Source organism: Merops nubicus, unplaced genomic scaffold, assembly GCF_000691845.1.
Source record: "Merops nubicus isolate BGI_N331 unplaced genomic scaffold, ASM69184v1 scaffold5781, whole genome shotgun sequence".
NCBI lineage: Eukaryota > Metazoa > Chordata > Aves > Coraciiformes > Meropidae > Merops > Merops nubicus.
In genome coordinates, this window is record NW_008587543.1 from 51,750 (window position 1) to 77,765 (window position 26,016).

Consider the following 26,016-nt stretch of genomic DNA (forward strand, 5'->3'; position numbering starts at 1 on the left):
AAGCTGCATTTTGAAGAATTCAAATGGCCATACAGACAGTTCTCTTTTGGCTCAGCTAAAAAATGAAAACCTAAACCACTGTACAATTCTGGTTTGTCAGGCTTATGTGTTCCTGTGATCCACAGCATCCAAACCAGAAACAGGTGATCAGCAATTAAACAATATCCTTGGCTTTAATATACATAAACAATACATAATACACTAGTGTTAACAAATCAAATATCCTGTAAAATACTTCATGGCTTATATAGTCGTTGGCTGCAAGGATGTACTCATTCTTTCTTTTTGGTAAAGTCATACGGTTTCCACCACTTGGCAAACTCCAACACCTTCTTCCTCTGATCCTCAAAGTTCTGTCTGACTCCTTTTCTCCAGAGCCGTGGTTCCAGGTCCAGCATGCCACCAATAATTTCCTTTTCAAGTAGAAGAAAGATAATGATAAATGCAAAATTACTATGTTAATACTATTTTACCATAAAATAAAGAAATGCATATTTCCAAATTATGAGATTATATGTCACTGTTCTCTTTGAGTGCTGGTTATTAAGCTTGAAATTCTGAAAAACATGCCAATTAAAAAATTAGAACTGTAGTGGTTAAATGGTTGACTCAGCAAACACTGAAGTACAGCATAGCAATGCACTACATAAATATCCTAACATTGTTAACTGTTAATAGACCAGTACTTTTGTGACCAAAACAAAGGTACAGAAAAAAATAAAAGCTGCCCACTTTGCTCTTAACTCCTTCTGAAGTACATTCTATTTCTCCCCAATTACTCTTAGTGTTTCTGCAATATTATCTTTTTCAATAAATTATTGCTGTAACATAATAAAGAAAGGAAGAATTTAGTGCAGCTCTTCCTATATACACTGTACTCTCTATACCACATGGAGTAATGTAACGACACACATATTCTTCTAGGAGCCATCTGAGACTCTGTGTGTATATGCACCTTCATATATACAAGCAGGAGTCAGTGCAGTTCTATGAGAATACTAATGCCATGAAAACTCTTAAATAGATGCAAATACTTTCCATCTATTGGATTATATGTCAAATACTTTGAGTTCCAACTAATTCAAAAGAAACACAGATCTAGAATCACATTCTCAGTATCAGCCAGTGAAGAAATCAGCTACTCCTTTATTCAACAAGCCAAGTTATGATGACTCACCAAGCAAAGCCAACTAATAAATTGGGATAAGGTACATCAAAATGACTGTTATGGCAATATCTGACAATTATGCAAATTTTACAAAACAGGCTATAATTAGTAAATTGACCTTTTACATGACAATACCTTTCCAAAGTAATGGGGGAACTTGTTTTGATCTTCAATGATATGAGCAAATCCTCCTTGAAGGCCAAAGTCCACAGAAAAGTATGGTAATCCTTTAGGAACCTATACACACAAAACCACATTTTTAGATGTTTAGCAGCCTGTAGGCATTTACTTAACCTGTGTTAACTAACCTATGTTAACCAAGTAAATGAAGTATAAAATTGCAACAGAGAAACAGTAAAACAATGAGATAAGGGGAGAGAACAACACAACAGCTAAATAAAAAGACTGAAAACTGAAAGGTGATTTCTTGGTTGGCAGGACCTCCCGAAGCCACCACTGCAGCACCAGGTAGGAGATGGCGAGAGACCAGACAGCAGCATGCACACTGAGCAAATGCCTTCCTGCCTCCACACCTCTGAATTACATAGGCTGAGTAGAAATTTTAGGACAATCACCAGCAAGCTGCATTTACTAAAAATAAGGAGTTGTGTGATAACAGGAAATATTGACCCAGTAGAAACACTGACATCCAGGGGGAAGGGGAAACACCTCTGTGAATATACTACCAGAAAACCCCACTACATGACTAGAAGTTATCATTAACTTGTCAAATTGGATAATTTAATAATTCAGTCAGCCTACAGAGGAGACACTGTTTATCCTGCTACAAGAAAAGACCCTTCAGTCTGACACAAGTGAGAAGTAGATTCCTTTATTGCTTCTGTATTGCAAGAAATTTCTGCTGTTTCACTGCAACACGTTATTTTCCAGTCTTTAATTGCTGAGGACATTTCTTTACAGATAAGATTTACAAAGGCTCAAATTTATAAGCATTTCCTCTGCTACAGTCCAAATAAAACTGCAATTTTCACAAGGCATGTTCCATGTATTGCTTGAAAACTCACTCTCTATTAAGATTTAACAAAGAGGGGCAATGTAGCATAGCAAGAAATAGAAAACATTTTAAATTTAAAAAAAAAAAAAACAAAACACACATTAAATAAGGAAAAAATGGGTCAGCAGGTGACACCTTAAGTAAAATGTATTTGGTCTGACTGGGATGGAGTTAATTTTTGTCACAGCCGCCCAGGTGGTGCTGAGTTTTGGACTGGTGACTAAACCAGAGTCGCTAACATTTAGCTTCATAAACACAGCAACACAGAAGGCATTTCTAGGTCAATGAAAAAAAGACACCATATTTTTTCCATGAAAGTAATTTGCAAATCTTTGATGTACCTTAATTCTTAAAGTTAATCAAGAGAATTATGCTGGTGCATGTTCTCAAAGTGCCAGCTTTGTTCTCAACCAACACTTGCAGCTCAGTTCACCAATTGTTGAAATAAATGGGGATCTTTTCTCTAATGTCAGTTAGGAGTTCAGTCAGATTCTTAATTCTCACCATACCTATGCCATCTCCTGATGCACTAATCTAATTGTGATCCCTTTCTTCTCTTTGAAACCGTTGATAATTAAAAAAGATGAGAAGAATTTGCCAAGAAATTCAGTGTTCAATACATTTCATTACTTACAGATTTCCGAATATCTTTTGAAGAAAGATCAATTAACTTCTTGTTCACAGACCACTCTTCATCAGACTCCATTATAGCTTTCTGTAAAATAATTTTATCTAAATGTGAAAGTAGTTCTTCATACAGCAAGCAAAGAACTAACTTTTCAATGTAGTGAAGTACATGGCACTGTAAGTACCAATTATTTCTTGACCAAGTAGATTTATTTTCTGCACCTTTCTGATTTCCTTAACTTACATACTTTTTAAAGGCATTGTATAATATCTTCAAACTCACTTAATTCCACTCTTTTTTTTTTTTTTAAATTTAACTTTTGGCTGACACACAATTGTCTCTAACAAGTTTCAACTAAAAGGTCACATTCTCTTTCTACTAAGCTCGTACAAAACCTCATATGAATTCATTACACTATATTAGCCTTTCTTCTTTTTTAAACACTAAAAGGAGGATCCAACTTAGAAGGCTGATGGCACTTTAAAACCTTTAAAGCTGCCTCTGTATCCTCCAGAGTGCAGAAGTGAGTATAGTCTAGTGCAGGCATCTTTTAAAATTCATTTGCTGTGTATTTTAATGGTGGAAACTTCTGAAAGTAAGTTTTATGTAAATGACTCTGCATTAAATCTTGTACTTGGTCTTTCCTTTCAGACAAAACACCTGAACCATAGCAATGAAATCAACCACGTGGAGAGTTTCAAATGTGGTAAAACTTACTGGATTCATGTTCATCATACTGACTGCTCCACTTCATCAAAAAACCAATCACATTAATTTCCAGAAAGCAAAAATAATATTTCAAAGAGCAAATAAAATAATATACTTATAAAAGGCATATCATGAGATTGCTGAGAATAGAAAGACCTCAGTTCCAGGCAATAGCTTCACCCAGAGCAGAAAAGCTATACAAAACAGCTCTACCATGCTCTCTATTGTTGATCAGAGAGCAAAAACACATGTGAAATTCAGATTTACTGAAATAAAATGGGGATGAAACATTATATATTGGTATTTCTTAACACAGTTGACATTATTTTCTCATTTTATGTTTACCAATGCATATGTATAGGGTTTTAAGTTTATACTACAGGCCTTACGTGAGAAGTACTGCAATCCTTAAAGCACTTCAAGAAACTACAATTCTCTTGGCTTCCTCCAGTGTTTGTCAGTGCACTCAGACTTGAGGCAATTGCCCCGTGACACACAGCTCTTCCACTGACTACCAGAAAAACAGAATTAACTCACAGGGCTTGTTTTAAGATCAAGGAATACGATCAAAGAACTGATCAAGAAGTAGGATCAAACATTCCACCTTTTCACAAATAGTACTTTAATATCAAAAAAAAGTTTTCCAGAAATAGATGAATTACGAAAAAATACATTAAAATGGCCCAAGAAAAACACATTTTTGTGTACCTTAAAGTAAATTGGAGCCATATCTCCTACTTCTTTTGGAAGAGGAATGCATTCATATACCATGTGATACCTTTTCTTCATACTCATGTTTGTTTCTAGGAACACACAGTCCAGATCTTTAGCTTCGAACATTTTCACCAATGCATTTCGGAACATCTGTTTAAAGAAGAAAAAAAAAAAAAAAAAAAAAGGAAGACTCTGAATTCACTTTTCAAAGCTTTACTGTATAATATTTTATATTATTTCACTGACATATTTGCAATAAAATGGATAACAGCCACAATCATACCATGAAAATTCTGCATTAATCAACAATTTAATTATATTTCCTATGATATAAACACAAGAAGTCCAGAAAACTACTGTGAAATACTCATAACTAACACCACAAACTCAGTTTTAATAAACACCACATTTCAACAGTTGAAATTAAAGCTATGTTGAACTTCATAACTGTGATGCTCCATAAACCAACATGGTTTTAACAGTAGATCTGAGGCTTGTAATTGAGAAGAAAGTAATGTCCTGGCTTGTAGTGAGTACAGATCTCATTACCCTTTCACTACCCTTTCCAATTACACAGTTTAAACCAGCGAAGTTTCAGGCACGTCTGTGCCCAGCCATACACCTAGCAGATCTTGGCCCTGACCTCATGGCTTGACCATTACTTCCAGTTGCTACCCAGCAGTATCAAGTGAAATACAAATCCACTGAAAAGCCCACAATATCTGCACAGGTTAGCTCATGTTTCCCAGACTGCATTTTCTTGTTTTTAAATACATTGTGCTTTCCTCTAAATTCTGAGCAGACCAAAATGTCAAAGATAATTAGCCCTGGAAAAGATAAAACCATTTGTAAGAGCAAATAAAAGGGCTTGGCTTATGTTCAGATGCACACAATGTTGATACATGTAAGAGCTCGCTCAATACAAAACATAAATATGAAAAGATATAAATCTTTACAAAATTACGTACTTACCTTGCAAAGTGAGCACATCAGTCTAAAAAACACGATATGTTAAATGCTAGTACTTGAAGGCACAGAATACAAAAGAACCCTTCTTGCTTTACTCCAACATTTGTTAAAAAAATGCCACTAAAAATATTTCAATAAAATACAACGCTTTATGAATATTGAAAATGTGATAATTCCCCCCTTCCTCCCTGCAATATATAATATGGCTCTGGCATCAAAAAACTAGTTCAGTCACTAAGTAAGTGTATGCTTACAATCCTGCTAAAGCCTTCAAGACTCCCCCTACTGAATTACACAGAAGATGAAAATAAATAAATGGGAAAAAATTATCTGTTTTCATCACCTCTCAAAGTACTTTGTTTCAAAGAAGTGTTTCAACCAACTATGAATATATTCACAAGGTCAATGGATCATTCTGGAACTGGATTCAGAAACACATGGATCAGTATCGAAGGCAGAACAATGGGCAGTCATCCTCAAACACCAGCTATAGGAGAAGAGAGCCTGACCCTCATGATCCCTCAGCTTTATACTGAATATGCTGGATATGGGATGGAATACCTTGTTGGTCAGTTTAGGGTCACCTGTCCTGTTTGCTCCTCCCCACAGCTGCAGCCTTTCACTTTATACATCGCCCAATGTGGTATACAGGATTTAGCAGTGACCTTGGTCTGCATACCAGACCTTGGTAGCAGCTCTAAACATCAAGTGTTATCACTGTTAGAAGCAGACACTATCTGCAAAAACATGCTGTTAGCTTCAGAAAGTGGAGTTATTTACAAGAGACTCAGCTAAAAAGTAAAATCACTGAACAGAATTAGTTCTAACTCAAGCCAGGACACCTATGGTACTTCAACCATTTCAGACTTATGAATTAACCTGTTTTTAAATCTAAGCAAACGCAAGCAACAAAACCTTTCTCTAGTCTGAAACAATCTCCAATATTTTCATATAAGATGTTGAAAACTGTTTTCCCCTTGTAATAATCCTGATGGCAACAGGGGTAGGGATTAACAATCACAGATGAAGCAGAAGCTTGTTACACTCTTCCTTTGATTTTCATTTTCCAAAGAAAACAGAACTTAAAACCTTCAAAAGGCCTTCATAAGAGAGCTAGAAAGTGTGACCATCATGCTTGGCACTTTATTCTAATAATTTTTTTTTAAAGTAGGAAACTGGATTCTAACAGGGACCTCACTGATTTGAAGACAAACGAGATAGATCTCTCTCAGCTGACATCTACCCAAAACCCAGATAAATAACATATCTTCAGCTTGTGTTTCATTGTAAGTGATCTTTCTGCCTGACAATCCCTTTCTTTTCCTTGGCACTCCCAAGGAAATCCTATTTGTGAAGCCAGTTATTACACTTTCTGCACAGGATCAGCTGTACCTAACATCATCCCCAACAGATGTTTCAAAGACCTCCAACAACAGAGGTTCTGTGGCACTGCAGGCAACTTTTTCTATTGCTTATAAACGGAAACTTGTCTTCACCATTTACCACATATCTCCCTTTTTCAGTATTTGACCACTAATTTTCATCCATAATGCAAGAATGTTCTGCCTGTCAGTGGAATCAGAAAAGAGCTGCCAGGCTGGAAATGCTGAAAATAGGTACTTATGACAATGACATGAGATTGTTTCTCAGCTGACCTGGATTTCTTCCCAGATGTCTTCATCCAAAAGAGTGGCTGCAGTATGGTGCTGTAGAGGGGCTATCAGGCAGTGACCTTCAGTAAGGGACTGGCTGCTTGGCAGGGACAAGTATACCTACGAAAAACAAAAACAGAAGTGCCATTTGTCTAGTGTTAAAAACACAGATATATACACAGTTATACACCCAGAGATACACACCTGTATCTATATAAAAAAATAAATGCCATGTACTGTAATATATATCTATGCATTTAATTTTTTGACCTATAAAAAATTTCAAATAAAATTAAAACCATCAGTAATAAATGAAAACTTTGGAGAAAGAATGCCAAAAAAAGCCAATACTGAAGCATTTCAGATGTTATAAATCCAAATATTTATCCCACTTCTAAAAGCATTAACAGAAACAGGCAGGTTCCCCAAAACAAACTTCTGACTATTTTGAGATTTTAGGCTTAAAAATTGAACTCTTTGCTTCATTTTCTTTGACATCACTGAGATACAGTTCTTCACCAGTTCAAATTTCCTCTAGTGCAGTGTGATTTAGTCTTCCACAAATCCATCTACAGTTTAATCTCCACACTCAGATCTTTCATTATTGCTCCTGTCTTCCACAAATCCCCAAAAGTGAAGTTCTGATACCAAAGATTAGCTCTAAAATTCATGACAGATTTTTATCTTTTTCTCCCTCAGCCTTGAGGAATTTGTGAAATCAATTGGGGGGACGAGGAAAATAAGGCGGAAAACAATAAATCACTTCATAGAAGCAATTTCATTCTTAATCTTAGGCACTCTAACATCAACACTGCCTTCCTTTATTTCTTGTTTATTTTTACATTTGTTTTAAATTGCTGTTTTCTTACCTTGGTGCCAATTGCAATAATGAGATGTTTAGAAAGTTCACTGCTATCAAAGCAGTGTGGGCACTTTTCCATGCGCGCAGCAAGCTGCTGGTGCTCGTGTATTGCTCTTCTCCTTTGCACTTCTTCCTCTTCCCCACTGCGCGCTCTTTTGGCTGCTTTGGAAACAAACATGTCATCCAGAGTGTAGTACTCTGTGTCGGTTCTTTCCATGAGCTGAAAAGATACACAGAAACATTGCACGTTTACATAAAAAAAGCAAGAAACAAATCACTCAGCTCTTTGTAGTATCCTTTATTAAGGCAGGCACAAAGTACATCGGCAGTAGCATGGCTTCCTTGCACATGGCTTCTGCAGCACATGCAACCATCAGGTGCATCTCCTCAGAGCAGTCACACACCACCTTAGGCAGCACAGGTATTAAAATCTAGATGTGTGACAGTCGTGACAAGAGTGTGTTACTATATTCCATCTTAAGGGCCTGCTAGTTCAATAATGAATAACTTCAACTTTAAATAGATAGACAAATTTTAAAATCATATATTACCATATATTTTATTTCAGTCTTCTCCCTTCTCCTCTCCTATTATGACTACCACTATCCACTAAATCATCTCTTGCAAAGTAACTCTATCATGACACTGCATCTCATCTTTATAGTCTGTGAAAGCATGCCAACAGTTATTTTTACCAAGTGAACAGCACTAATCCACTTTGTGAAGAAAACTCTTTGTATTCAATATTTAGTCTTTCTTAAGCTCTAGATATGAATAACAAACACAACTAGCACCTTAGCAGAAACAAGGCTGAAGGAGCCACATGGGTTTTGTTTGCTCATTAATTGTTACACTTGAGTTAAATGTGCCACATTTAAAAGGAAGTTCTGGATGCACTAAATTTGTTATGAAGACATGCTTGAAGGTCAGTGGTATCTTACAGAATCTTAATAGTGGAAACACACACAAACTGGATATGTTTCACCTAGACAACAGGAGGGATGGAGTCTAGATAAGAACTGGAGGAACTGAAAGTGACTCAAGGTGACAGAGGACATGGTAAGAAGGCAGGCTTATGGCAGTAGCAGCAAGAGACAATGAATGAAATGAAAAGGAAAGCAAGAGAATACAGGCATCATAGGACTCAAACCTAAATGACAGTAGATTTCATTAATCTTCATAATTCACAGAAAACTTTTTTTTTATATATATAGATATCATTAAGAATTGCCATAAAAATATTGATAAACAAATCCCATGGCATCTTGCCTAAATCAAGAGTTAGCAAGTCTTGATTGTAAAGCATAACTTTAAGGACTTAGAAAAGTATTTCTCCTTTTTCTGCTTTGCTCTACATGACTTCAAAATTATGTGCCATTAATACCCTAAACATTCAACACGAACATCTAAAGCAAATGTAAAAAGCATTCAAAAGTTTTTTTCAAGTTCTTCTCTTTAAATGAAATCCCAGTGCTACAATACTTTAATGCTATACTTTACTGAAACTATTCAAGGTAAAATTATAGTCATCTCCCTCTCCAAATGAAAGGAAGAAAAAAAAAAAAAACCACTATGCTATACAGATTTCTTTATATTGGAGGTGCTGGTCCTTCAGTCTTGGCAGATTTATGTATGAGTAATTTTGCTCCAAGAACTGATAAGGAAATGGTAGAAGCGTTTTCACAACAAATCCTAATATATTTTAGAATACTGACTGGAGTAGCGCTAGCAAAGGACTAATGCATTTGGAAGACAAGTACAGTCTCCAAATAAAAGAAAATCTTCCAAATATCCCAGACAGTTTGTGTAGATTATCTGTTATTAAAAAAAGGACTATTTTCTAGGCTAGATAATTGCTTCCCCCCAAAAAAAAAATCCCAAAGACAACAGCTCTTGCTTTTCCCAAATACTGCAATTCTCTAACACAGACCAATAGCTTATTTTGAATATGCTCAGTACTTTCATTACCAAACAACTAAGGAGCAGCCCCCTTAATATGACTTTATTTAGCTATAATATGTTTAACTGCTTATGTGCATTTCCTACTGGAAGTCACTGCAGACTAAAATCAACAGTTCAAGAGTTCAACTCCATTCTTGTTTATTTACTGCAATTCTGTAATTCTACATATCAAATAAAAAGGAGGTTCCTGAGCTTTAGAAAAAATATTTAGTTATTTGGGTGCCAAAAATCAAGACTCTGTTCCTCTGTCATATAACCATAAGAAATGCAAGATTAGAGCTTCAGGAGAAGAAATAAGAATAAGCACTACCTACAGAATGGCAGCACTTTGTTAGTACCAAAAGTAAAGGTTTACTATTTTCTTGGGGTTTTTTTTTAAAGAAAAAAGTCTGCCATGAGACTGCAAATACACATGAAACCAGGCAACTGGCAGAGCACAAAGCAAAGGAAGAGTGGAAATTAATACACCTTGGCTGTCAGGAGTATCCCATGCAGCACAGAACACCATTAGTATTTTGTTCTGCTTCAGTTTAGGAGGAGTAATGTAAATTCCTGGTTTGTTATGCGTAACCTCTTTTAAATAATAGTACTTTTCAAAACACCTTAAAAATAGCCTACAGAATCTCTTGTGATGAAATAACTATTCACCTTTTTAACTAGGCTGGATATAAAGTGCTGTATACTGTAAGACATCTGGGACTCAAGACACAATGCTCACCTAAAACGCAGTAAACTTTAAAAAACTAAATGCTATCTAAAGACCAGCTTCTGTTTCTCCTTCTACACTTAAAACCAACAGAAGATCACTACATATCAAATGGTAATTCAGTAAGACCAAAAAGAAATTATGTTGCTGTTCTTCAGGAAATGTACATTTCTGCATCGTGTTTGATGCAATATGAAGAAAATATTCATAATTCCATTAGTTAAACTTAAAAGTAGGTCTGAAACAACATAATGGCCAATACTTGACCTGGAGTGGAGTCAATGAAAACAAGCATAATTGAGAAGACTTAAAAAAATAAGCTATAAATACAACAACAACAAAGGAAAAGGAAAAATCAACCAACCAACGAGCCATTGACAGAAGCTGCAGTCACCCAAAAGAATGATGAGACAGATCCCACAGTTGAACAAGAGAGCTCTCCTAGTGCTTCCTAGAAATCCAGTGGAAGGATTTCAGGATTCAAAATGAAAAGTTCTCAAAGTGAAGGGAAGCAGTGGAAAATATTCAATAATATCTTCACTTCTCCTATTACTAAACAGGCCACATACATAAGTGGAATCATATGCATGCAGCACTCATTCTGTAAGCTCCTAGTGCAGCCTGGACCCCACCCAAGGTATGTGCACCAGGCTGAAGTAAATCACTGGGGAGTCTTAAACAAAGCTTTCCATTTTTCCTGAAATAAAAAGATGTGCTGAAGAGTTCTTCATACAGCTAGAGGCCATGGGAGACAGACCACATTGCATTTACGATTTAAGATGTAACAGATGTTGGTCAACAGAAACAGATGAAGCACATTGGGGAAGTAAGTAAAATAAACATTAAGATTACTTTGGAGATATAAAGGAACAAGAAAAGATAGGGAGCATTGCCGTATTTTATGATTTTAAGGAGAGAAACCATAGTAAAGGGATATTTATAGGAGGAGTATTCACAGATCATTTTCAGTTTACCACTACACCAGAGACTCTACCAGCAACAAAATTAAAGATTCCATTGCAATACTAACAAATAACAGCATGCAAAGCAGTTCAAGAAACCAACACCCCAGCTTCAAAGACATTAAATAAGTCCTTGAAATAAGTAGGGTTTAAGAACAAAAGTTGTTTTAAACATGTCAATCTCCTTGTGCCATAAAAAAAAGTGTAATAATTAATAATTCATGCCTAATTGGATGCTCTTCAGGCACCATACTCTTCCCTTGCTGAAGAAAAACAGAAGAGAAAAGGGAAAAATGAGGCATTCTATTTTTGCCCCTTTTTTTGTGCCTTTAAGGAGTTTACAAGGCTGTTATTCAAGTCCTAAGTCTGTCACATCAAAGTACAGTGGTCACCCTGTCCCTGAATCTTCATTTCTTGCCATGTTTTATCACACCCTTTAGATGATTTTGCAATAGGATATATTTTCACCTCTAAAATAACAGCCATGAAAGGAGTAAGAACTTCTTTGCAACTCCTCCATTTACCACAGTGTCCTCCCAACAGACCTCAAAACAGTTCAGGAAATACAGACACCTAAAACCATGCAAAAATATCATCCAACAAGAACTGTGTACTCCTCCTGAAATAAGATATGATACGAATAAAAGTGAGAAAATTCTTTCAACAATGTTCTCTGCCTTAAAAACAAATAAAACCCTACTAATTACATTTAGTCTGCAATATTGGAATAGTAGCAAATGAACCATTACTAACATACTGTTTGCCAGTGGCAATGAAAAAAGAAGTGGGTTTAAGGTATAGTTCCTTAAATACAATACTCTTTTACAATAAGATGCACAGTGTGTTCTGGCAATTGCATTATTTGGGTATAACAAAATATCTCCAAAAAATTCCAAGATGAATTGAAAGGGCAAGAAGTGTTCTCAAAAATGCCAGAAACAAAGCAAGTAATCGTTTAAAAACTGATTTCTTTCCTACTTATCTTCTTCTCACACATTCATACAAAAGGCAGAGCTAGTACAAATCCAAAGGAGGAACTGTGCTGGTGTATCAGAGCTGCTGGAAAGCTGTTGTTCTGCATCACACCTGTTAAATGTCAAAGTCAATGCATTCTGATAGCTGTGTAAATAGTTCCCTCACCACACTTGATAGTGCTTGGTATTGTCCCTGCTGCATTTCAGGTGCTGCACAGAAATCAGAAAGAGGCAGGCAGTCACTTTCATAGAATGGCAGTGGTTTCAAAGCCTTTGGAGATCACCCACTCCAGCCCCTCTACTAAAGCAGGTTCACCTAGGATAGGTTGCACAAGAACACATCAGGCGGGTTTTGAAAGTCTCCAGAGAAGGAGACTCCAGAACCTCTCTGGGCAGCCTGTTCTAGTGCTCCAACACCCTCACAGGAAACACGTTTAGCTGGGACTTCCTGTGTTCTAGTTTGTGCCCGTCGCCCCTCTGACGCATCAGCTTCAAGCTGGGATGTCTTACAAAGCATCACTGAACTGCCTAAAGTTAATACATGAAATTCAGACATCTATAAAGGCAATGCACCTGAACTCCTTGTTTGTACCAGACACTGGCCAAAACCAAGAGATGACTGAAATGGACATACTCCTAGGACAGATTATCTCAACAGTCCCTTGTCTTCTCTTTCTGATTTCACTTTTTCATTCTCAGCTTATCTGCCACATTCTTCCTCCACAGGCACCCTCTATTTTCCATGTTCTCCTCTTTTGGCAAGCACCAGTTAACTGGGGAACACGCAGGCAGCTTTAGGACTTCTATCACCAGTCAAAATGGAATAGCCTCCTACACCTCATTGTGTAATTGTGCAACTGTGAAATTTCCACCATCCGTTTGACAAGGGTTCCATTTTCCAAAACCAGGATGCAGTTTTGATTTAACCAACAGACACAGCATCACAATTTTGCTTGGCCTGGCCAAGAAAGGCCTATAATAAACAAACATTTAAACAGCAGTCAGGGAAGGCATCCAAACTTCTTTCAGGAGCAGATAAAAAGCATCCTTTGGGTTCTCATTTGGACAGCTTTAATACAGTGTAAACATGGCCAAAACCCAAAACAAGAAGAGAGATCTCTAACCATTCAGCACAGGAATTCAGTAAAAGATCAGCATCTGACTATGCATAAATGAGAGGGATTTGAGAGAAGGGAAAATTGCAGCGTTGTGTTTGCTGATGAAATCCTCAATGTTTTAATTAGCATGAACAGTATATTACATTAATAATTTAATTCCATAACATTATTGTCATAAAACTGATGTCTTTTATTCATTTTTATGTTACTGAAGCCAACAGACACCTTGGCACAGGGCTACCTCCTAAAGTAACTCTTGGAGATCTCTGCAAGGTGTACTCCAGAGTCAGCCTCATTTTTCTGCCAGCGCTTTCAGATCACTGGAATTCTATCTCATAGCTTAATTTTAAACTGCTTCTGTTATTCTTATTGCTACAGCAAAAGCCCTGGAGTCTTCTATGCAGGCTGCCTACACGCTCCACCTGAAATGTGCTGAGTGTTGTGCCTCTTGTGTCTCCCTCTGCTGCTTCCTTGTCCTTTGGGTGCACGTCTGGAAAGAAAGCCCTACTGAAGAATCTAATATCACTGTGGCTCTGGAGGGGAACCTCAAGAGACAGAACACATCATCAGGGTTTATTCCTATATGACAGTCTGAGTACATTTTTTTTCCCCCATGTTCAAATTTCCTTTGAAATTTGGGGAGGATACAGGAAATTCCATTAAATGCAATTAGCACAACAACAAAATATATCTGTACCTTCCTCATGGGAGTTATTTTCAGCTTTTTATATGCATACTGTTGTTCTTATTTTCTTGTTCTATTTTGTATGCAACTATTGAACTTCTGCTTTTCCTGTTTTCTCACTAACGCAATCATAGTTAAAGTTGCTTCCATATAAGCTAATAAATATGCATCTGCTTGGAAAATTTGTGAAAAAAGGTCTATAGATTGTGTAAAACAAGTTTGGTTTTAAATTGCCATGGCAACACTGACGTCTTCAACTTTAAATGACAGAGTTAATATTTGTGGAATGTTGTACTCGTATTTTGGGAAGCTGTAATGAAGAAGAATAAACTATTATTTTTGAATAGAAACCTGAGTGACATATATCTCATCACATTTAAATTTACTCGGCATTTAGCACTTCTTAACAATAAAATCACCACCAAGAAGAAAAAAAAAAAAAAAAAAAAAAAAAAAAAAAAAAAAAAAAAAAAAAACACCCAGTCTTTCTGATCTCAGCTAGCATTTTCAAAGCCAAATCAAGGCAGAATTTTATCATTTTAATTCTGTTACAACTCCAAACTCCCTATGACCACAGATATTTGAATTTGTAAGTTTAACTCAACATATAATTCAGCATATAAACATTTCCCAAACCTATCATTCCAGTGAAATAAATCATGTTAAACTCATAGTATCAAAGGATTTGAACACATCAACACAGGACAATATTATGAATCATGTTGATGAGCAAGGTAGTTGAGGATTACCTTTGAACAGCAGAAGTCAAGCAATACCCAAACAGCAGAGTACTGCTCAATGATTAGGAACCATACTCCTTTTTGCTTCAGTTATTTGAAATAAAAACTGTAGATTTTGCTGTAATTAGTTATTAAAATAGATAAAAATTTATATTCAAGTCAATTAAATGATACATAAGCAAAACAAAGTCCAGCCACAGATTTTTTTCTATTAATGGTATGATTAGTATGTAACTTTATAGTTATCCCTGGCAATAGCTGTAATGCCTAGAAAAGGCTGTCCTCCACAAATCTTCATTTGCAACTTATCTTGCAATTTTAACATAATTCAGGGAGAACTCCAAATGCTGTCATTTAATATGGGTTGCAACTACAAAGTTCCTCCTGTTTCCAGGTTTTCTTTCCTAATCCAGCTGTCACTGCCGTTGATTTGTTTCCAAACGCAGGAACAGCTTTAACTTAGCAGTCACACAATATACACAGAAAATTGTTCAGTGTATTGAACTGAAACATAGCACAATGCAGAACAAGGTGTTTGAAATTTTTTTCTCTTGGTTCTTCATAATATTTTTTCTACAGCAAACTATGTACACGCATAGATCTTTAAATAAATTTAAAATGCAATGGTGCACCAGGGCTTTGTTAGTTTTATGGTGTCTATTAAATACTGTGCCAGAATGGCTTCACTGTGTGAAGACAGAAAAAAAAGGTTTATTAGATAATAGCAGCAGAAACATTCTGCTCTGTTCACTTTAGCTTTTAAAATGTTTCTAGACTATTATTTTGTTTTATGCCAATGGAAATGCCAAGATGTGCAACAGGTAGGTTTGCACAGCAGGTAAAAATGATAAGGCTGAAAGCAATTTTCCATTTTACAGTCTTCAGAAGCAAGGAAAGGCAACATGCAAATTCTCTTTTTGCAAGCCTGCAATACCAGCATACCTCTTTACTAAAGCCATAAATGAAGGTCAGTATAACTATAGTTCTGTATTTTTCACTGCTTAAATTCATGTTATGAATTACTGTAGAGCTTTTTAAATAAAATGAGTTTCTAGCCAAATTTTAAATGGACTGATGAACAACAGAAAACTTACTTTCTTTTACTAAAACCTAATCAAAAAGAAAAAAAAGCCTCTGAAGACTTTATGCATACAAACAGAAAATAATGTCTATTGAGATAATGTTCTAGAAATCTGTCTCTATACACCCACAAGCACCTATTGACATAAGTGAAAGGATTACATAAGTTTTAATAACATGACTATGGGAAAATAGAACTACTTACAAAAGTCAAGGGCAGAAGGAACTACAGACAGGGTACTTAAAGTTATCAGTAGTGAAAACCTAAGACTTCACACATAACTTGTACTCTAAAACTAGCAGGAAAAAAAGATCTGTTTTTTTAATATTTTGTTGACTTTTTTGTATCCTATAGCCATGCTTCTGTAGCAGGGAGACCCATATCTGCTTTCCAAGCTGAAAAAAAAAGCAAGCAGAAATATAGTAACTTCAAACAAGGGTTTTTTTTTTCCTTTATGTATAACAGTGAAATATGAAAGAAACAAACTTTAAGGCCTGTTTTCTTTTTTCCATATATCTAAAGGATTTTTAATTTTTGTTTAAGAAAGCTTTTTCAGACTGAAAATTAAGGATTTGAGGCTTTTTCATGATGTTCATGGGCTTGACGTAACAGCTTGCATGGCACGGCTACAGGAGAGGCTGTATTTCATATTGTTTGAGATAACTGAAGTCCACATCAATGTGTTATGAACAGAAGTCCAAAAGTAACAGGAGTTAAGGGCCTCAAGTGCAACAAGGTTGTATTAGAACTATGCATATAGAAAGCATAATGGTCAATATGAGTATGATAAGTCAGAATTTGCTCTTCATCTAACTTTAAAACATGCTCAACAGGCAAATGGGCAGGAAGGAGATGGTATATTCCCTCCATCTGATTTTGTGGAGTTCTGGAAAAAAGGAAAACTTACAGGTGGGAAAAAGACTTGTGGCTTGACCACAACAGATGTTTATTCTGTGACTCTCAGTGGGAATCAGGCATGAGGTAATGTCATATAGACCTTCACTGGCTAATGGGATTAGACAGAGGTTTCATAGATAGAGATTTTTGGATCTATGTACTGACATTTTTTCCAATTCCTTTTATGAATTTTATCTATTTCAGCATCTCCATCTCCCTTCACAAAACTGCAATTATGTTATTATCTTCAGAGATGTATAACAAGTAGCTTGTATAACCTTTGAAATACCATTAAAGCACTGAATGTTAAGAAAGTAACATTCACGTGGAGCAGAGCATTCAGATGTGCAAAAGCTGGAAAATACGCTGCTCTGGCTTCCCCATTACGTTCACAAGAGCACTTTCCTGCTCTTCAAAAGCCCATTTCCTCTGTCCTCAATAGCTGTGCGGCTGGAATTTTTTGGGGGGCATAGTTTGGGAAAATGATAAAAGCCCTAGGAAAATCCATGAAGGAAATAGCACAGTAGACTACAGGACTAGTAACTGTGGGACCTGGCCACAGTCAGAGCTGCATGGGGAATTGCACTGCTGGCTGGTCCAACACATCCCAGGGGTAGGAGCACACACGCTGCACAAGACTGAGCTGATGAAGGCAGGGAGGAGTGAGGGGCCTCTGTTTACATTAGTAAATTCAAACTGGATTAAAGGTAGCACATTGGATTATGGGTCATCACACTGCATGACCAAAGAGCTGTAAGGACTGGAAAGCCACCTTGCTGCCAGGCACTGAACATTCAGTGGACTGAAGAAGATACAGACAATAGGAAAAATATAATCTGACCATACGATAGAAGCTCTAAACAAAAAATAATACAGACATTTAGCTACATTGTGGTAGCAGAAGCTTCTTAGGTTTGTAGTCTAACTTTTCTTTTTATTTGACTGAGCAGCCAGCAATTTTAAGACAACAAATGCAATAGATTAAAAGAAAAATATTCTTGGTAATTCAACAAATTTTGGTTTTCCATTCAGCTGGAATGGAAACACAAGAGGCATTCAAATGAATCTAAGGATGAGCGAAATATCCAAATATCCATCAAATATCCATTTTCCCACAAATTATGTTGGCATCAAATTTGACATTAGAACTTACAGAAGCAAAAACAGCAGCGTAATGAGAAGCAATTGTGAAGACTGATAAACACACCCTGTATTTCATTCTTCAAAAGCAATTGCCTTGTCTGCAGCAGGTAACAACTTCTATCCCAGTAGCCACTCCTACCAGGAAATCACTCAACAAAAGCAGTTCAGACTGATAATGAAAAGAATCAAAGTATTCAACAGAATTTAAAGGACAGGATCTCCCTTCTCCCATCCTGGGTAGGATAGCATTTGTAGACTTTCAGCAGTTTGCCCCCCCCGCTCTTTTGAAAGATGGCAGATTCATTTTTTGTGGATACTTTTTTCATTTCTCAAATGAAGGCACAAAGATACAGTAATTCGTATGTGTCAAATTTATGTACTATATTATCAAACTAAAACTGACAAAAGAGGTTTTATTGCTAGACTTTCTGCTAGATGTAAAACACCTTGCTGAATCCACTTAAGAGAGATGCAAAATTTTTTAAGATAGTCTCACTGAGCTCCATATCATAATGCAGATGCTCTACGCAGTACAGGTTTATAAAGTACATAAAGACATCGTCTATAGTATCTGTGATCACACCCATGCTGCTAGCATTTCAGCATTAGCACTGACCTTGTAATGCTGTGAACAAGAATGCATTCTACACAGACATGGAAAGAAATGGTAGATTCAGGATGCCTAGGAGCCACTTTCTTAACTTATCATCAAGGAACAGTCACCATCTGGGAAAACTATCACATTGTGTGGTGACAAGAGCTGTACAAACTACCAAAAGCATTTCAGATTTTAACAAAGAAGAACTGGCATCCTGTGATGCTTCTTTCTATGACAGCCATATAAAAATACCTTCTAAACCTAAATGTGACATTGCATGGGACTAGAGGACTTTGGTATCATTAAAATTAGGACAACTAAAAATCAATAGTAATTGGGGAAAAAAATCTACTTTGAGCATGTCCTCCAGCATACTTAGCTACCAATATGGCTCAGTTTTAGGAGATTAGTCGAGGAGTTTGTTCTAATAAAATAATGTGATGCAGAGCATCTCTGCCTAGTAACAAAAAAAAAAAAAAAAAAAAATGATGTCATTGATTGAGGAAAATTTTAGTGCAGAAAGAGGAAACAGCAGGAACTCCAGAGGCTTCCCCAGCTAAGATAAAGCAGTTGCATAAGCCAAGAAACACAATACTTTCCTGTAACATTATTGAGAAATGTTATCCTTAAACAAACAAACACCACCACCAAAAAAAGCAGCCTTTAGAATGAAACATACTAAACTCAGCTGCTTGCTCTAACCCAATGTGATCAGTTTACATTGCAAAATCAATCTCCAGTAATGGCTAAAACATAGAGGGAAAAGCATGAACTAAAGCACGTAGAACTGACATTTCTGCTACACACTTGCAGCTTTCAGCTGCATTTCCCTGTGGAAATACTGAGCCAAAAGCGTATCTAGAGCTCCTTATTTAATATTTACCAACGAAAATGTGCTTCACAAAGTCACTGTATCCTTTTTCCTCCCACTCACAATTAAGGCCTCCACAGCATCTCATGCTTTACAGTACAAGTTCTACAATTTCCTTCTTCCTTGGAAAAAAAAAACCAAACCCACCACACCAAAACAAACATCCCTTCATGTTAAACTCTGCTCTGTGACCACTTCACATATGAGAAACAAAAATAATTGTTTTCTATTAAACTTTTATGTTAATTATACGTTCTAGTGTAGCAGCTGCCTTTCCTCTCTCCAGGCTGAATAAATTTTGCTCGCTCAGGTTTTCTTCAAATGGCCACGATTCTGTGCCTTTGACCACTCGGTCTAATTTACAGGCTTGGGCAGCAATCAAGCTATGGGTGCACCATGGGAGCGCTAGAGTAGCTTTATATGTTCTGAACTGGTCCTGAACTCTCTTTTTGCATAATCTCCAAAATTCCGTTTCTGTTTTTAATCACAGCAGCACTGAGACGATGTCTGCAGACTCACAATGATTCTCACACCCAGCAGTAACAGCCTCTTGTGATATCTGTATGGTTATAGCTTCACTCAGTTTCACAATTACCATCATTTTGCATTCATCAACCACTTTCAGTTGATTTACTGCCTTGATGCCTAAGGTGGGATCTCTCTCCTTATTTGAGAAGTCTATGGCATAATCTCCTGTGTCTGAACTAGACATCTTAATTCCTTGTATGCCCATAATGTCTTTCAGACAGCATTCAAAACAGGACAGATGACTCACACCACTAAAATACGTACATCTCTCCAGTGACTCTTGAGAATCTTAAGAACCAGTTCAGATGTAAGTTCCACAATGTTAGAAAAACCTCAGCTATGTGTTTGGAAATTCTACAATTTACAATTTACAGTGACCTCTGTTTTTGACAGTCCTGATTAATTATGTAATAATAACAACTTGTCAGATCATAAAGTACCTGTCCTCCAGATGGTTTATGTATATGTCAAACAGAAGAGATTCCTGATTAATCCACTGGTAACTTACTTTAATAATAAATAAAGAACCATTTACTCTTGCCCTCTGTTTTCTTTTTAAAGATTGCCATTCCACTTGCTGTCCTCAGGATGGACAAAGACTACACTCAGCAGTTTACAGCTCAGCATGTCACACCTGACTTTTTTCAGACCACTTAAGTGAGGACCATTCAGTTTTGTCACTTAGTATTCTCTTCAAATTCAAGTTTTTTATTAAAATAATGGATTTCTATAAATCTCAGCTAAAATTCATTTTACTGACTGTTTACTTGAGATAGGTTTTTCTGCTTACTCTCTGTAAATAATGGCTCATGCAAAACAATCACTCTGACCTCTTTTATTAATGGGGGATATTAACGCAAATTAATTATCTCTTCTGGCATGCACTTGTCTTTCCTAAATACTCTATTTTTACCTTGATGAGGTTTTTTCAACATCACATTCCTGCAGGCTTCTTGCTTCAAATGAGTTTAACTCCTAGATTTGTGATGTTAGTAAACAAAATAATTAAAGTAATTCCCTCAAAATAATTTTTCAATCTCTTATCAAAGATTACTTCTAAAGCCTACTAGGCTCATGTTCTTTTCCAGTCTCCTTACTTGGACACAACAAATATTTTTAAAATAGTAGTTGGGTTCTGGATTTAGTTTTTCTTTTAACCTCCAGAAGATCTTTATTCTACTTTTCACCCATCCTTAGATTTATTTTTCGGCAAAAACAATTAAATAAGTTTTAGCCCGTTTCAGGATGGTGTTCCCTCCCTCAAGAATGTTTTCAGGAGTGGCATGTATGTGCAGTTAGCATGGACTACAAAAGATTCCCTCATAACCTGCAAGCATTTCCTTTTTACATAATCATTTTAAAACTCCCACTAAATAGACTCCATGCTTCTTCATAATTGCCTTTTTACAGAAGTTAAACAGTACATTGCATTTTCTTCTACTACATGGACATAGAAGTTCAGTTGCCAAAATTCACCTTCATTTGTACAGAACCTTTATTTTTAAAACAGGTACATCCTGAGTCAGGCTGTTTCTGCACCTTTCCTAAACACATTGAATTTTACCATTGTCCTAGAAATCCATACAATGAAATGCATAGCTAAAAGCTTTGAGGAGCTCACAGCAGGTCCAAGAATGGTTCAATTAGAAGCTCATGACTTTTAGCAATAGGTACAGACGATAGAATGGGAGATGAGGAGCCACAAAAAGGAAGTAATGGCCCAATCCCCAATTAACATAACTATCCATAAACCCAAATCAGAGGGAAATACTAACTGAGAAGGTATCATAAAGATCTCTTAACTGCTAAAGGCCAGGAAAGCACATAAAGGCTTCCTCACTGAAAATGTGACCTGTTCTTATCTCTTTCTCCTACGGAGTCACTGCTGAACACAGAATACTGGGCTGAGTGTGTTCCTCATACAGCTGCCCTTACATTGACTGTGGCAGACATCAAGAACTTGGAAAACTCAGAGCATGTCAACATTGAACAGAAAAAAAGAACCAAACAAAAAAATTACAAAGAAAAATTATCAGAACTTCACCTTTGAAGACTTGCAAAACCAAATAATATAGAAATCTCTGATCTCCCTTGAAGTTTTCCCGTCTTCCTTGCATTAATAATTACTGAATACAGTGTGAAAAATATAAAAACAAGGGCAACTGAACATATTCTACACGTTAAATGTTATTTCCAGTTTGAAGTGAAGAAACTTGGAATCAATAAATAGATTAACGGACAAACAACATTCTCCACAAAGTTCAGAAATTTCAGGAGCGAACCGAGTACATTACTGGATAGATGCACATGTTTTTCAGAAAAGGTTGCTGATCTGAATTTGGAAAAATACAAGGATAAAAAGTATTTCTCTTTTTGAGAGCACTTTCCACTAAGTCTTCATAGGGGCATTGCAAATATTTACTATTAGCAAACTCAGAAAACTCAAATTAGCCTGGTTTTATTTTCACACCTCTGAAAAGTCAGAGCACAAAAAGCAATCCTGTACACTGCTCAGTGGAAGCAATCACATGAAAACATCAGACTAAACAGAGGACAAACTGAGTACATTAATAATTTCAGAGAGACATGTTAATATTGATTTACAAACCTTCAGTGCCCAGATTTTGGTTACAAATTTTTGTTAAAATACCACTTATCTTTTAATAGAGACATTCATACACACATACACCCCAATTACCATTTTTTATTAGTTACCTCTTCTAAAGAAAATACTTAATGAAGGCAAGACAATACAGATTAATAAGGTCCTTGAGGAAATTAAAACCATTTATCTTTGTTATGCTTATTATCATATGATGTGGACAGTATTAAGTTTTACTGTGTCCTTACATTCTCATTTATTTGTTAATATTTGTACAACAGATACACCAGTTCATTATACACAGGTTTTAAAGCAAGGTTTTATGTGTTTGGGGGTTTTGTGGTTTTTTTGTTTTGTTTGTTGGGTTTTTTTGAAGGGAAGGTGAAAAAGGAAATCAAATACTGGCAACAAAATGTGCTTGTTTAACTGGATACCAAGGGTATCATTTTTTTTGAGTATGCTAATGGGAAAGAATAAGAACTTCTATCAGAAGCAGTTGAATGACACGATGCTTAAACCACATTAAATTCTGGTAATCTCTCCAGAAGAGTTTCCTGATAGATTGTTTATAGCACCAGGTTTAATAGTTTCTACTGCACACTACCACAGCTTTTCCAATTCTTTCAAGTATCCCCTGAGGAAAAACAATCTCAAAAAGAAAGGGGGGGGGGGGAAAAAAAAAAACAACCCACACAAACACCTAAACCAAACCCTACCCTCCAGGATGATGTAGATCTGGTTTACACTCTGGATAAATGGAAAAACAAATTTTGTCTGTGATGATACCAATTCCATTCTAACAAGCTTTATTAAAACCTGCTCAGTGGTGCACAAAATACTGGAGCAATAACACAGTAAAATTTGAAACAATTGAAAAAATAAAAAGACTGTACATCAAAGATATTGGAAATCATCTTTGCCAAACACTTCCACATCAAGCACAGAAAGTATCCTTTATTACTGAGTTTAGAGGACAAAAATTAATCACTCCATTTGCCCTGCTGATTGTGAGCTGGCAGGTCTTTTAAGTGGAATCATTCATGGAACTATAATGCATAAATCTATGTGGCCTGTGAGCATAAGTTATTTAATTATCCAGGACATTTTGATGGGATTTCAGGTAGTTTGCTTCAAATCTCTTTGATTCTTTAACTTCTAGATGGAAGAGATTCTAAATGCTAAGAAAACACTACTTTTATGCATCACTAATTTAGGGAAAAACTACTTTGTTGGGCATAGGCAACCTATTAATGTACAACACACTCTGAAAGTGTTCACATCAAAAGTATCCAGCTCTACAGACAGAGGAACAGCACAATCACCCCTGTGAAGGAACTGAACATACTACATTTCCTTCATGTGTGTAGGTTTCCATCACTTCGATAACGTCCAGCAGGACCATTTTACACCGACTTGATTATTATTCAAGACAATCAGAATTCTCAACCAAAAGTAACATACTTAGAGCACTGAGGCCTCATGTCCTCCCTGTTATTTCTAACAATAAAATGCTTAATTAAAAAGCCATATACACAGCACCTTACCTTTGATGCCATACGCATGAACAGTGAATTTTGATCATCTGCTGTTCTCATCTTCTCATTTTTGACCAAGTCCTTCAGGTTCATAGTATCATCATCCTGAAAATACCTTACTCTTTCTCTATCTATATGAGTAGGGACCTGGAAAAAAAAAACACATTGAAAATAAGTATTAACCTAGTAAGAAAGATATCTATAAAATTCAGATCCTAACAATTTTAATAAGTTTAAAGAATCATGAATCAAACTAAGCATATCTGAAACAACTGGGCTCGCTGCTGCATTTGACCTAAGGAAAAAAACCTTCACCTTTCTTCAACTGCATCAGCACATCTAAATAGAAATACAGCCTCTTCCCAAAATCACTGTATCATTTATATCCTTAAGCTATCAGATCTACAACAGGACTGACGTACAGTAAGTCACTGAAACAGTTATTCAGCTCACAAAAATGGAATATTCAAAACAAGTCATCTTCATCATTTACAGAAGCTTTTGAATCATCAAGTCACAGACACTACTTAACACAGCAATCACAAACAGCACTGAAAACCTGTATAAATGTGGTACCTCTGCTAGGAAACGTCGGCATCTTAGAGTGCACAAGAGAACAGGGTTTGTCCTTTAAGACAGGACAAAACTAAATCCTGAAGAAGCACAGGATAGGGTCAGTAACATAAAGCAAGATGGCATTTTCCAAAATGGAAACAACAGGAGAAGGACAAGCAATTCCTCATCCTCTTATGCCTTTCACTCCTCCACAGCAGTGTTACAAACTGATCTATCTTACCAATCAAGAACATGCTTGCTGAAAATAAAAGGTATTGTCATGTCCTTTTATCCCAAGAAGACTGAAATGTTAGTTCATTTCCTGTTGCAAGCAATTATCCTAAGAATAAAGCACTGCTCCAGTCTCTAAGCTGCACACTGTTCCTCAAAGCAGTTTTTTTACAAAGATTAGGTCACAATTTTCATTACCAGCAGTAGCAGTATTTTTGATCAGAAGAGAAGAAAAAGATAATTAGCCCCCTGACACCTGAATATCTCAGTAAAATCTTTCTTATTCTGGAAAGATTTACCTCTGCTAATCTTCATTATTTACATAACTTTATGTAATATAAACTACTTGGCTGCGAGACTGTGATAACTTGAAAAAGTTACTTTCCCTGGCATGTGAATTTAAAAAAAAAAACCCTGAAGTGATCCTTAGGGAAAAGCAGTCTGAAAATAAACTTAATATGTACTCTAACACTTAATTACAATCATCTTCTGAAAGGAACTTTTTAACCACCTATTGACATTCTGATAAGACACACACTAATTACAGCATCATAAAAATAAGAGTACAAAATCATCTCGGGATTACACTTCCACGCTCCCATTTGTCAGACTTACCATCTGTCGCTTCCTCCGTCCACCTTTTGGCTCCTGTGGTTCAGCTGGTGTGGTCACAGGCCATGCCCTCCCACTTTGATCTGTTCTGACAAGGACCACTTGCTCATCTTCTTGTCGGCTTGAAGCCTGTGTCAGGTTTTCACATGTATTTTAAAATAGATGATACAGACAAAACCAAAAGAAACACCTAATCCACACTAAATAAATGGTTTAAGTGCTAAGAGATTAAGTAACAGGATCTTTACATTTTGCAGGTTCATTATAATTCAAAGCACACAGTATTACCTTACACAAGGCAGTCTTTTCCACATGCAAAAAGAAAAATATCAAAAGCACACTTAGCTAGTTAGGTGCAGAGTTAAAAAATCATTTCTAAAAAGAACCAAGTTTGTATTCTTGGTTCTTTCTCATAAAGCTTCATCCCCAGAAGAAATACAGTGCTTCTGAAGACTTAAATATATAATATTTAATTAATATACACCAACACCATTATAGCA

At 36.2% G+C, this 26,016-nt stretch overlaps 1 protein-coding gene across 1 annotated transcript; it reads right to left on the reverse strand.

Annotated features, from left to right (window-relative positions):
• Positions 1-272: 272 nt before the first annotated feature.
• On the reverse strand, positions 273-25,645 carry CWF19L2 (CWF19-like 2, cell cycle control (S. pombe); the record flags this gene model as incomplete). Its single annotated transcript, XM_008948946.1, has 8 exons — positions 273-413; positions 1,304-1,405; positions 2,818-2,898; positions 4,228-4,383; positions 6,858-6,974; positions 7,724-7,936; positions 24,128-24,265; positions 25,520-25,645. Coding segments are annotated over 8 exons (1,074 nt in total), but the record flags the coding sequence as incomplete, so codon positions are not given.
• Between the last annotated feature and the right edge of the window lie 371 nt (positions 25,646-26,016).